At 40.3% G+C, this 13387-nt stretch overlaps 1 protein-coding gene across 12 annotated transcripts in view; it reads left to right on the forward strand.

Annotated features, from left to right (window-relative positions):
* ALDH1A2 (aldehyde dehydrogenase 1 family member A2) overlaps positions 1-13387 on the forward strand; it is a 101359-nt gene that overhangs the window by 72261 nt on the left and 15711 nt on the right. For all 12 annotated transcript variants that reach the window (XM_039723142.1, XM_039723141.1, XM_039723140.1 and 9 more), the window contains 4 exons: positions 592-721; positions 5791-5852; positions 8551-8679; positions 8810-8923. In XM_039723142.1, the coding sequence (XP_039579076.1) occupies positions 592-721; positions 5791-5852; positions 8551-8679; positions 8810-8923 (435 nt within the window). The remainder of the gene's footprint in view (positions 1-591; positions 722-5790; positions 5853-8550; positions 8680-8809; positions 8924-13387) is intronic.

The following is a 13387-nucleotide window of genomic DNA, read 5'->3' on the forward strand; positions in this document are numbered from 1 at the left end:
GCAACCATATAGAGAAATTTTTATATTCACATCAATTATATAAAGAGGGATGTGTCCATTCTTCTCTTTATGGATTCAGATCATTAATACAGGGCTACAAGGAGCCCCTTCTCAGCTGTTATCATTAACATAACAGAACCCAGTTTGACAGGCATTTTTATCTTGGCTCCTGATTAAAGCAATTCAGCATTTATAGATCTGGACCAAACACAGTGGCTATTAGGTTCAAAGTACACAAAGGCACATGTACATGCATGTGGATACACATAAATCCACAAGACAGACGGACAGACAAACACACATAAACATACACATATATTCTTAAAATCATAGCTATTCCAGAATACTCCAGAAGAAACCAGTTTGGGTTTTTCAAGGAAAATACTTTTTGTTCACATTTGCCAAAAGTAACAAAGGGGATCAGAGAATTGTTCTGAACCTTCTGGGTTAAAATTACACCAAGGTGCAACTGATTGGTCTTCATTAAAATCTTTGTTATGGTTCAAGAGCTGTTAAGATGGTGAATACTTAGGTACAATAGTGCAAAAATGTTACAATACTTAGATCTCTTAACTTTTTCTTGTCCTGCAGACTATGGAATCACTGAACAGCGGCAAACCGTTCTTGCAAGCTTTCTATGTCGATCTCCAGGGAGTCATAAAAACCCTGAGGTATTATGCTGGCTGGGCAGACAAAATCCATGGAATGACCATTCCTGTAGGTAAGGGGAACTAAAGCACAGCTATGCACCTAAACCTTCTCATGGCCAGACTAAAGCTTAGTAGCTCACAGCTTTGTGGAAGGCAGAGCAGGAGCCCGGGTTGCTCCTGCAGTGTGTGGTGTGCTGCTGAAGCAGATATTGGAAGGTCAGCAAGGCAGGACTGGGTGCCCTGCTCTTGGTCTGCCCACATGCACATGTGAGGAGGGTTGGTTTCTTTTGCATGCATCCACCTGAGAAGGGGATAGCTCAATACCTACATTTAAATATTGATACATGTATAAAAATGTATGGGGTATAAGCCTGAAAAATACCTTGGAACTCATGAAAATAGTGTTGGGTACCTGTTTAAGAAACAGTATCATTATGTATAGATGTTGTTTGTATAAGACTTCTTACTGCTGATGCAAATAATTTTAGCTTGGACTAACACTGGATCAAACTTAATTTATACTTTGAGAGCATTCTTACTGTTACTATAGAGAACTACATACATATGAGATATATTTTGTTATAGATGCTTTTTCAAATTATTCAGTGGAATAAGTTTTATATTGTATATATGAGATAAACTTTCATGCATGCTAGGAAATTATGTTCTTATTCTTTTGCTAAAAAGATGCAGAAAAATCCTTACCATTATTTTTATTTAACAAATTTCTTCCTCCTGCCCCTCCCTCCCAGCTGTTGAACAAACACAGGGTGCATTGTCTGATGAAAACAAATTCATTTGCAGTCTGGACTATATGTACCAAGTGTTATAATTACACAACATGGCAAAACAGAAGAAAATTATTTTATGTAGGTGCAGTCATTAAGTGTACTCATCTTTCACCTGCATAAAGTATATCTCTGGAAAAACATTAAGGAAAACGAGTATTCATTATGTGGATTCATGGTGCACATGTTCATTGCACATGCATGTTTATTCCACTTTACCCAGTAAGGGCACAGTCCTGCATGTTTATTCCACTTACCCAGGAGGGCACACTCAGGGTAGATGCCTGTTGCTGCTGCCCAGCTGTTTCCCTGTGGGACACAGTATCTGCAATGCACTCACTCGCCTCTCTATAGCAAAGCACCAAACTACCCAAGTGAGGCAAGCAGATAAATTGAAAATATGCCTCCAAAATTTTCAGGAGGGAAACATCATGTAACTATTCTTGCAGTTTTACTCATCTTCGTGTTTCATCTTATTAAAATTGCAGCGTGCACTGACTGGTGTTTATCTTCACTATCTTATTTTCACCAAAGAAATGACAATAATAATATTTCAGGTGGAGACATTTCTGGAAGGAGTCAAAGTTTTCCACAGTTATTTAGGCTGAGATTCGTAAATCCCAGTTTTGCTGCTTGCACTTCACATTTAATCATACAAAAGTGCAGACCACACCATAAATTCACGTATTCAGCAAATTTCCTGTTCCCTAATCTCTTTCTCCCTGGTCAGTGAATGCCTCCTTCTCACTTTTTAGCCCCACAGGTACACAGAAATTAGGTCAGCCACCAAAAGGCACTGCCAGATTAAGAAGAATAAATATTCTCTGCTTATTCTTGGTTTCAAGTACCTTATAGGATAAAACCTGATTTTTTTTTCAGTAAGGTGGACTATGCTGAGTGAAAGGAAGGCACATTTTCAGCACGCCTCCCTCAGTGCAAACTTTGTGCTAACACAGTTTTCAGTAGTGTAGAATCGTAAGTCCATTCACAGATTTTTAGGGGACCAATTATTCTTCATTTAACACTTCTCTTTATTCCTCTGCTTTTGCACCATAAATTTGTCATTCTCATGAAGCTATTTTAGGGCAAAGCCAATGTTAAACAGCAGTGTTCTTTACATTCACTTACCATCAGCTCACCAAAGATAAGCAAGATAACAAAACCAAAAAACCCCACTATTAAATCCTGTCTTTCTATTCAGTGTGCTAATAAATCTGAAACCTCCCAATCTTTTGTTGTTGCTGTTTTTGTTGAAGTTATCTTTTCCTTTAAAATAAAAATAGGCAATTGATAGACAAGTAGAAGAAGAAGTGTGTTTTACAGTCACATTCCTTTTGGCCCCAGAGCTACAAAACCTTCAGACTGCCCTTTGCTTGCTCCCAAGTGTAAAGCCTTGATGATTTAAATTGAAACAGAATGAGGCTAGACCAGAAACTGTTAAACTAATAAACTGAATGCAAGCAGAAATGTATCTTTAAAGCAATATATGCTATGATATAGCTTAAAGAACCAATTCAGCTCTCCTCACCCGCTTGTTTGCTGTGTCCTGCTATATGAGACATGGGACTGTATTATGGTTGTTATGCAAATAAAATATCCATGCTGGAGACTCCTGATGGAAATCTAAGCAAACACATCTGTGGAAGATATTGCTGTCCCTAAGTGAGATCCCTGGATAAATGGGACTTGCTTTCTGATTAAAAAATGAAAGCCTTTGGGCCAGGTGCTAAGCAGCTGCAAATTGATCTTGCTCTATTAATATCAGTGAGGACTGAAGAATGTCAGTTTACTTCAGCTGCGTATATTAAAAATACCCTTTTAACACAAAATTTTAGATTGGATGTGGGATCAGAGTCAGGTCCCTCTCAGGCAAAGTTCTTCTGGCAGCCAGCTAGGAAAGGATAAGAGTAACAATCATCAGCCACAGCATCTTAGAATAAGGGTCATTAGCATGACTTAAAACTCTCAAACATTTAAAAAGTCTCCTGTATAATTTCTAAGCACAAGGGACCTTTCTGTGTTCACTGTTTAGAATAATGGAATTAAGGTCATTTAATTCTTGAGCTGTTTTCTCATGGTAACAGCTTGTTCTACATTATGGACAAGGTGGCTCTTAGATCCACCTTTGGCCTGTCCAGAGACAACCAAGGCATCTAAATATCTTCAAGTCACATATGTTCCCAAAGATATTGTTAGAAAGCAACTTCAAAAATCCCATCTTGACAGAAAATCTGTGGATGATGAACTTTGGAAGTAGGTGTCAAAAAGGGCAGCTGTCTAGAGTCTAGTGGGAGACAGCAGGGAGAGCAGCTCTGCATGGGAGGCACCGCTCTGCGGAAAGAACGTTCTGCCTACGCTGGGCAGAATTAACCACCATTTGTCTGCCTTGGCAAGAGGTCCAGGTTATCTATAACTCTGTGTGATGAAGCACGCAGACATGTGGCAGTGATTATGCAGTGACAATCTAAAGTCAGACAGTGCTAATGTAACTGTGTTACTGTTATGTTGCCACCATCCTTCTGGCTGAGAACCCACCTCTCACAGTACTACTGAGTACAAACTGGTATTTTTAGCTGACTCCTCTGTGTTCCCTTGAGCACTTAGACAGTTTTCTTGTATGTACTTCTCTGTATTTTGACTTCTACTTTGCTTCTGTGGGATCTGATGAATCTTCCTGTGGTCTGTGAACCTCTGCTAGCATCTGTGAAAGATAACCTGGAAAACCAAACTGATCATCTTAGTCTGTGACACAAATATTCTCACCTCCACTGGGCAGTTGTCAAACATCTGGAGATCAAAACTTTACTATGATGTTTTGTCAATGCAGAGCAAACTAACTGATAAACTATTTTCTTCTGCCTTTTCCTGAATCTCTCCTCTCTCTTTCCCTCCCTCCTTTATTTTCTCTGTTCTGTCCCTGTCTTGGTTGCAGACTGTTGTTACCTTTCTCATAATTATTCTGTATCTGGCCCCCAGCTGACATATTAGCTACTCTAGCTCAGGTTTCTACTGAGCAAATCCTGTAAAGTAGATGGATAGAAATAAGCAGACCTGACAATAAGTTATTTCTAATCAAATTCAAGTTGAAGTCTTTCCTTAAACCCAAGAAACTTTAAGGATTAACTGTTCACTGTTACCAGAAATATCTTAGAGGATATTGCAGCAGGTTCCCAAAACACACTGTCCATTGTGAAGTCAGGCCCTTCCCCAGTATTGCACAAGGGTGGCTGCAGCTCTGGACTGAACGGGGGAGAGGCTGGGGCAGCCACTTCCCAGCCCAGACTGGGAGGGAAAGCACATACCCTGTGTCAGACAGAACAATGGCAGCAAAAGCCCTGTAATCTCTCCTCCTCCTCCTCTTACTCCTTTCCGCTGTCTAACCATTTCTTATCCTGGTAAATCATCTCCTGCCATTAAGCCTAGGTAACCTCATCATTCTCACATACTTAGCTGAAATTATTTTCCCAAGTTAAGAGATTTGCGTTTTTCTAGATGACCAAGCACTACAGGCCAAGGGGCACATTCAGCTCATGCCTTTAGCAAAGCCTTTCCCTCAGCTGTGGCCTCACTGAAACACATCTGACCTAAATTCAGAGATAGTTTGAATCTGGGCTAGTTTGTACAGCTAGGAGACTCAATTGAGGTCCAAAGGTGCAGTAAATCTACCTTGCACAGATGCAGGCCGAGCACACTAACAAAGCTACTGGTTAGACAGTACCTCAACTGATCCTTTAACTGGTGCCCACACAGCAGGTCCCTTTCTGGCTCTGTTAACTGGGAACAAGCCTGCATGTGCTCCCAGACCACAGGAAGTAAATGATGCTCAGTGACACAAGTCACAAACTTTCCCTCTTCATGCCACATCTAGAGATTGTGGTAGATCATCCCATCACACTGCCTGTGTCCTCAATGGCAGATGAGTCAGCTGAATGTTACTCTATTACCCACACCTGGGTTGTAGATACACCTTTATATTGCTGTGTTCCACTCATGCCTTTCAGCAAATAACCTTTGTGACTCTTCACTTCTCTCACCCTTAAATCAGCTGAGGCCAGTAAGTGCTTCCATGCTACTGCAATTTTGTGTGCAGTACAGCCCTTTGCCAAAGAACAAAGCAGGTTACTTTCTGATGGGAAGCCTGCTTCCTTTGTTCTACAGAAAGAACAATTAGGTTGCTCCTGAACCTAGGTTTCCCATGCTGGCTCACAAAAAACCACTTCCATGACTTCTTTATTTCTTTTACTGCCATCAAAGGCTGATCCTTAGAGTTTTTTCCCTCCCTCTATTTTAATTTTTTTTTTGTTCTGCCAAGTCAAACTGCACTTGAGAGTAAGCATGCTCATCTGTTTCAGATGGAGATTATTTTACGTTTACAAGACATGAACCCATCGGAGTGTGTGGACAGATCATCCCTGTGAGTATCTCTACTAGTGCTTTCTATTTATTTTCATTTGAACCAGCTCTCTTTAAAGACACATAAAACATGGTCTTCAGCTATGTGTGTTTTCCATTACGAAAAAAGCTGAGCTCATATTGTTGACATATCTTTAACAGCCTCCCCACAAATGCTTATTTGAACATGCTAATAGGGTTTAGGCTCTGTTATTAGGAGTTAAGTTCTCAAGTCATAGAATTCACATGATTAAAACAAGCAAAGCAAAACACAGTGTTAATATGCTGTCAGTGGTTATGGATGTTCACACAACTTATGGAAAATTGATGCTTTGCTGTGGTAGTCTCTTTATTTATTTAGTTTTTACTGTGATTTAACAGGCTCCTCAGTTCCTGGGAGAATGTGATGTATTTTAATTCCATTCTTTCCTGCTATTTCTTTTACAAGGCTGGAGGAGAAAAGGAAACTCCAGGAGACATATCATTACAATTAATATTGTGTAGCTAATTGAAGACATGAAATGTTTGTTTTATTTGTTGGGAGACAGAAACACATCATTTCATCAAATCCAATACTCCCCCTACACCCCAGCAGACACCCTCGTAATAAAACCTTGCTGAACACTGCATGGGAATTGCACTGAGAGGGTAACTTTTTTTTTCAGAAGAGCCAGTTAACCAGCTCTGGCAGAAATTTCAATGGGAGGCTCACATACAGCTATTAAAATATTGCATGGAAGCTTTTTTGCTTGACAAAACACTGAGGGACTAATCAGACCATTCTCTGAAATTTTTTGTTGATGTTGATTTTTTATTTTGTTCACATCACCACAAAGCCACTAAACAGAAACACGGAGCAATTCCATTACAAGAGGAGCAGCCAGAAAAGCTTACTCTAACAATGTTAAGCCCTTTTTCCTGATTTATATTTGTTGCTATTCCATGTCTTTGTAAAGGGGTGGCTTTTGTGTTTGGCACTCAGCAGAAACCCAGAGAAACATGCAATGACTCAGGGAGTCTGTGGCTACAGCCATCCTGCAAACACCTACACACTCTCCCAACTTGGTCCTTATGAATGAAAGATTCCACAGCTCTGTTCCTGTTCCTCAGCCAGGCACATAGATAAGCATTTACTAAATGACAACCCCAACATCTTACCCCAGCATTGCTGGACATCTCTTATGCTTGTTTCACTGAGCTTAACCTGCTGAAGAAACTTGGCCACAGGCTAAGGATCATGCCAAAAGCAGGATTTATTTAGTTCAGATGTGTAAAGCTTTGTTCAGGGTACCCAGCCATCTACCATACATGTTCATTCTTCCCTAGTTTTGTTCTCCAGAGCCTGAAGATGGCTGTCATATCCATCCATTCTAACACCACTGCAGATCTGTTCTGTATTTCCTCCACGCTACCAGTCCCAGAGCACAGCCCAGGCTGCTGCATGTGCTTGGCCACTGCCTGAGCAAATACATTATTCAAAAATAAAATTAAACAGCAAGTCTAACACTGAACTCCTCATCCTCTTTCACATCCCAGCTTCCATCAAAACATGCTCTTTGGCAGTGCTGTAGCATAAACAGGGCTATATAGTGCCCTATAAAACTGCTGTGAGCTCTCCTTGCAATGCCATTAGAAGTGCAGGCTGTTAGCACACTGCTGCCCGACAGCTCCCCTCCCAGGTTTATGTACTGGAGATGGAATTAAAACATCACTTTGTCTCCGGAGTTTATAAACAACAGAGGGAGTAAAAAATTGGGTGTTCTGTGAAGGAAAGACAGTTGTGTATTTTTTCAAGCTAGCCAGGGGCTAGAGAGATGTCTGAGAGTGGCAGCTGATATGCATCAGGCAGCAACACGTTCTGGCCAGTGGCTGACTCTGACTGATATTTTCTATTCTCTGTCTAAAAGAGACTGTTGTATGCATTTGTAAGAGTGATTGTGGAAACACAGTTATTTTATTACTCTGACATTTTCACTGAAATCAGCAGGACTATCCACTTAACTTGCTAGGATCAGGCCTTTGTTACTTTTATTTTTATCCAAGGCATGTTTATGGATCAAACTAATATAATTCACTAGATCATCTGCTGCAGTTCAGTGAAGTTATAATGAATGACAATACAAAATTTTATAGCAGCAAAGCATTTCTCAACTTGTTTTTTACTGTCCTTTTAACATCTTCCATATAGATTTCTCAGTAAAAAGTCTTCAAGAAAATTAAATACTTTGATTGAACATTGACATCTATGGACTTTTTACTGTAATTCCATCAATTAAGGATTATATAATTTTGAGTATAAATTTTATATCTTAAGATGTATTCAGGGATATGAAATTTACATCCAAAACTACTTCAACATGAACAAACAGTTCCAAATGTATCAGAAGCAAGACCTATTTTCATGGGGGAATTAAAAGTGCCAATAGCAAAACACTAAATGAAATAAATAAAGTTGTGACTTAAAAAATTAATAGATAATAGAACTTTTGTTATGGAGATTGCAGGTGGGGGTTGTATTTCCTTGAACAGGAAAGAAAGCACTAAGAAGTCACTGCTGTTGCTTTCTTAATGGCAGTTATTTTAAAAAAATCCTTGCTTTGTGCTGGGAAAGATTTATGTTGAGGATCAGCCTGAGAAATAAGTGAGGTATCAGCTTGACATCTTGAAAACAAAACACCAGGGCAATATTTTTCCATCTATCAACTTTTTTTTTCCTACAGTGGAACTTCCCCCTGCTGATGTTTGCATGGAAGATTGCTCCAGCTCTGTGCTGTGGCAATACAGTAGTTATTAAACCAGCAGAACAAACACCACTCAGTGCTCTCTATATGGGTGCCCTCATCAAGGAGGTAAGAATAATTGAGGGGAGTGATGTCTGTCTCTCCTTCTGGGGAGGGAACCACCAGCACACGCCTGCTTTAACGTGCTCTAACAGTTCTCACAAGTCATGCTTACCTTCATTCATTCCTATTTTGACAGGCTGGCTTTCCACCAGGAGTTGTCAATATTTTGCCAGGATTTGGTCCAATTGTTGGTGCAGCCATAGCCTCTCATGTCGGCATTGACAAAATTGCTTTCACTGGATCCACTGAGGTAAGAGGATTCACACATTACTGTAAAACATGAATAAATACTTCAGTCCTTGTGCTGCATTTCTTACTGCCACTGGGTAAAAGAGCTACATCTAAATAACAGTGGTCTGTGCTTCCCAGCTAAACTTATGTACCACAGGACTTCCCAAGCACAAGCAGCTCCTTTCCTCCAGCCCCTGCTGTGCTCAGCACCTCAGCACAGGAGATATGCCTGGAAAAATATTACTGGGATTTCCTGTGGGCTTATGAGGATGTGAATCACATGCAAGTAGGCAGAACATCCCGTGTATATCATAGCACACATAAGTGCTGCTTTAACATCCATAATTTGTGTATCCTGCTGTACTTGGGGGAAAGGGAGAGGAAGGGAGCAAATTGTGCAAATATACTTCAACTTTGATGCTGCATACAAGTATATTGAGGATGAGGAGGAGGCCTAAAAAGGAAGGAATGCAGGGAGAAAAGGAGACTGTCCAAGGTTTCAGTTCCCAAAATGATGGAAAGAAGCTGGCTAGAGGATGAAGGGAGACAGTTGTCTCCTGGATGCCAAAATGCTTTGCTAGAAGTCTATGCTGCAGATGTTAGAGGAGGCTCACTCTGAAGATGAAGGCTGCAATCTACAGCAAGACTAACCCCCAAAACTCTCATCACATCTTGCTCTCAAATATGTGCCAAGCTGGCTGTTATCAGGGCTGGGGTGGGGATGACAGAGGTACTCCAGACTGAAGTCACAGGAGAAGGGGCCTTATCTCATCGTCTGAAGGCAGACAGAAAGGAATCTCTGTGGGAGTTTCAGGGCTGGTTATATTTAGAGAGTGCTAAACCCAGCCCTTTTCAATTCAGAATCTGACAAACTATTGTATGGAGGGAGCCAAACCCCAGGGATCCAGTCTCCCTTTGGGATGTTTGACTCCCACTCGTGGCAGTGGAAGGGATACTGCTCTTTACAGTGAGGCAATTTGCTTTTTGATTTGCATCGATAAATTCACTGACCATTGCCCTGCTAGATATGTGTGGGTATCTCCCTGGTGGGCCCAAGGACTGCAGAGACCAGCTCAATTATTTCAAATAAATTATTCTGGTGGAATTATTCTGTAACTGAGTTTGCAAGTCACACACTAACCAAAATTACCAGTAAAATGTAGCTGCAGTCATATGCCTAATTTGCACACACAGGTGTTTTGCAATTACTATATGCCTGCACATGATTTTTAATGACAACTTCAGATTCTAATATACACAAGTTACATTCTAAATCAATGGCTACATCAGATTTCAGATTATTCTATAGAATTATTATAGTCATTACATCTCCTGCATCCAATTAAGATTAGCATCCTGGAATACTGAAAATTTTAATATAAGTTGATTACCCCCCATAAATTAAGTTGAAACAATTGTTTTTATAAAGATATGTGGTCTCTGTTTAAGATAAATATTCTATTATACAGGATGTTGCACTGTTTGGAAGAGGAAAAATACAGATGGGTTAGGTTTCAAAGTTGTCTCTTGTAGCCAAAATAAATTTTTATTGTAGTTCCAGACAGCTTTAGTTTTAATAGGCGTTTAAACTCAAAAGCTGTGGGTTTTATACTAACTCAGTGCCTACCTTTAAAAGCCTTACTAATAGGAAGTGAAAAGCATTACAGAGATGAAAAAGCAATTCTCTAAGAACCTAAAGCAAGAACAGATGGATCGTTTTAATGCAGAGTTAGTGTAAACTATTCCATATTGTTTCTGATTTCCTGTAACACTGAATTTTTGTAACAGCAAGTCAACATTGTAACATTTTAAACACCACGTTCTGATATCAGCCGGACTAGAGTCTCTGACTCCTCCAAAGCAGATTTCAATTTCTAGTGAAATAATAATGGAAATATTTTGTCTCTCTAGTACTTGCCTGAAGCATGTCAACTGTACACTCCAGTGATGGGGATTTCCAATAGCCATCAGGTGTATAAAACCTCCATTCCTCCATTCCATCCATGTGCTAGTTAAGGCAGTTCATGATGGGCAAGTTAATGATAAAACTTACTAGTACAAACACAAAAATCTTCAAATTGAGATTATGAAGCACAGGTTTTTCTCAAGTTTTCACCATGAGGTTCCTTTTTTTAAGTTCTTTACCTTTGAGGTATACATATAGCTAATGAAAACTCTCCGTTTGCCTGTAAAAATCAGAAAATTGACTATTACTATTTTTTCTGCAGTAATTCTTGAAAGGCAGAAAACAGAAAAAAAAAAAAAAGAAAAAAAAAGAATGCTAATGTGTTCCAGTATTTGTAGAACCCAGTCCATAGAAATACAAGCCAAAAGGCCAAGTTCACAGCCTTACCTCAATAAAGCCTGACACAGGCACACCACAGAGCCTCACACCTTATCTTGCAACAGGACCAGTACCAGATGCTCACAGAAGGAGTGATCCATGTGCAGAGTGATCCTTTCCTTGCTGCAGCCTCACAGCTTCTGACAGTCACTGACTTCCACACTTCCAGAGCCCAGAGGTGCATGGGGACACTTGTATTCCATGTGCCAATGGCCTTGTCACCCGTGCATTAGTCCAGTGCCTCTTGACACTCCTGATGACTGGCAGGCCTCAATCCCATGCCCATGCAATGACAACACAGAAATAACTTTCAACTTCTGCTTCTGATTTCTAGTTTAGAGCTATCCAGTGTGCATTCTCTTCTCTGGGTTTTAGATTCTCAGGTGCTCTGAATATTTTTTTAAATACTGCTATTTACTTCCCCTCCCTGCCCCACCAAATAATCCATGAAAAAGCAGAAAGAGCACTTTCTCTGGTGCCATTGCTGTTTGATTTCACTTTTCTCCATCCTTCCTGCTGCCTCTCCTTTTATGGGTTAGCTTGCACACATCAAAAGAACAGTCTGCCAACTCTTTCATCTCTCAGCCTATCTTCTTCTTATGACACACTCTCCCATGGATCATCTTCCTCTCCCAATCCCCTAGTGTATGGACCTCAAAGCTCTTCCCTCCACAGCTCACTTGGAAGGGGAAGGGTTCTGCAAACACCTGGCAGGCTATGGATTCACTCTGACAACTGCCAAACTGAAAGAAATAAAATCATGAGTATGAAAGCCCACCTAAAATACTGTGCCTCCTCAGATGCCAGTAGCTTTCTTGGCTTCTCTGCTTGCTTCAGTTCACTCTTCAGCAGCCTGTTTGGTACAGGCATTTAAACCAAAATGTTTATTTTTACTGTGTTGGTTTTAGTGAACCAGGGCTAATCCACAATCCTCCCTAATTACAGCAATCTCCTCTCAGGCTTCAGTGACACATTTTTTCCTCATCTTCCACAATCAGATGAAATTTAAACTGCCATAACCAAACTTTCTTCCAGCCAATATGACCATGTTAACTATCCTTTTTCTACCTTTCCTTGAAAGCCCAAAACCAATGTAGATATCTCATTACATCTTACTGAATTCCTCCTTGCTCCTTCTGCTCCCGAGCTGCAGGGTGGAGCTCCCACTTACTGGGAGCATGGGAGAGGTAAAGCTCAGCTCTGTCTCATGCCTTTTCCTTTTGCATTGCCCCCTCTGCCTCAGCTTCCTCACTGTTCCACATATTCTTGCCTGAGTTCCTGTAAAAAAGAAACATATTAGCAATGATTTAATTAGAACTAGCAATTTACAATTTCTGAGTTTAAGAACAGGTCCAAGGATGTCTGGCATTCCCATGTGCCTGCTGTTAGGCTGCAGTGCTCAGAAGTACAAGAGATGTTCTACAAGTCTCTCACCCAGTGAAATAACAGTGGGTTTTATGTACTTCCAAGACAAATGCTGATGAGGGGACAATTTTTACACATACCAGAAATGCAAAGAGTTTCTTCATATTACTTTCTTATTCTCTGAAAGAACGCTTGCTATGCCAAAGTTGTGAAAGGCCTTCAAATATCAGAGAAGAGCAGCCATCAGAAACTGGTTTACTCTTAATTTGCCTTTATTTCCATTCAGATCTGTGAGCTCAGCTAAAGCTTTGCAAATACAGCCATTTTCCTGCTGTGAGCTGTCTGCCCAAGTCACTACCTGTGTGCTCCACCTGAACTGGAATTGGTGTGGGGATGGTGTACCCAGAAGTTCCTGGTACACAGGGAGAAGTTGAGGGCAGTGTGTTCTGGGTTTAAAATTAGAGATGATTATGGAGAGTAAGAAGTTATAAATATTTTAGAATGCAGATTTAAAGCCCTGCCTGGGATAAAAATTGTATTTTGATTGTTGCAAAAGTTTAATGAGTTCTAATAACTTCTGTTTAAAACCAAATGTGTAACCTCCAAATCAGACTGGCTACAACTCCCTCCAGTTGTTAAATGCTCTCAAGATGAGAATTATAGATAGCACAGAAAACATTTGAAGTTCTGGCCAACAAGAAATGTATCCTAAGTGGCTGGTTTCCACTTTGTTCAAACTACGACCCATTAAAACGCAGACAGATTTAAGATAGG

The sequence above is a fragment of the Passer montanus genome, unplaced genomic scaffold (genome assembly GCF_014805655.1).
Source record: "Passer montanus isolate IOZ18808 unplaced genomic scaffold, ASM1480565v1 scaffold5, whole genome shotgun sequence".
NCBI classification, from domain to species: domain Eukaryota; kingdom Metazoa; phylum Chordata; class Aves; order Passeriformes; family Passeridae; genus Passer; species Passer montanus.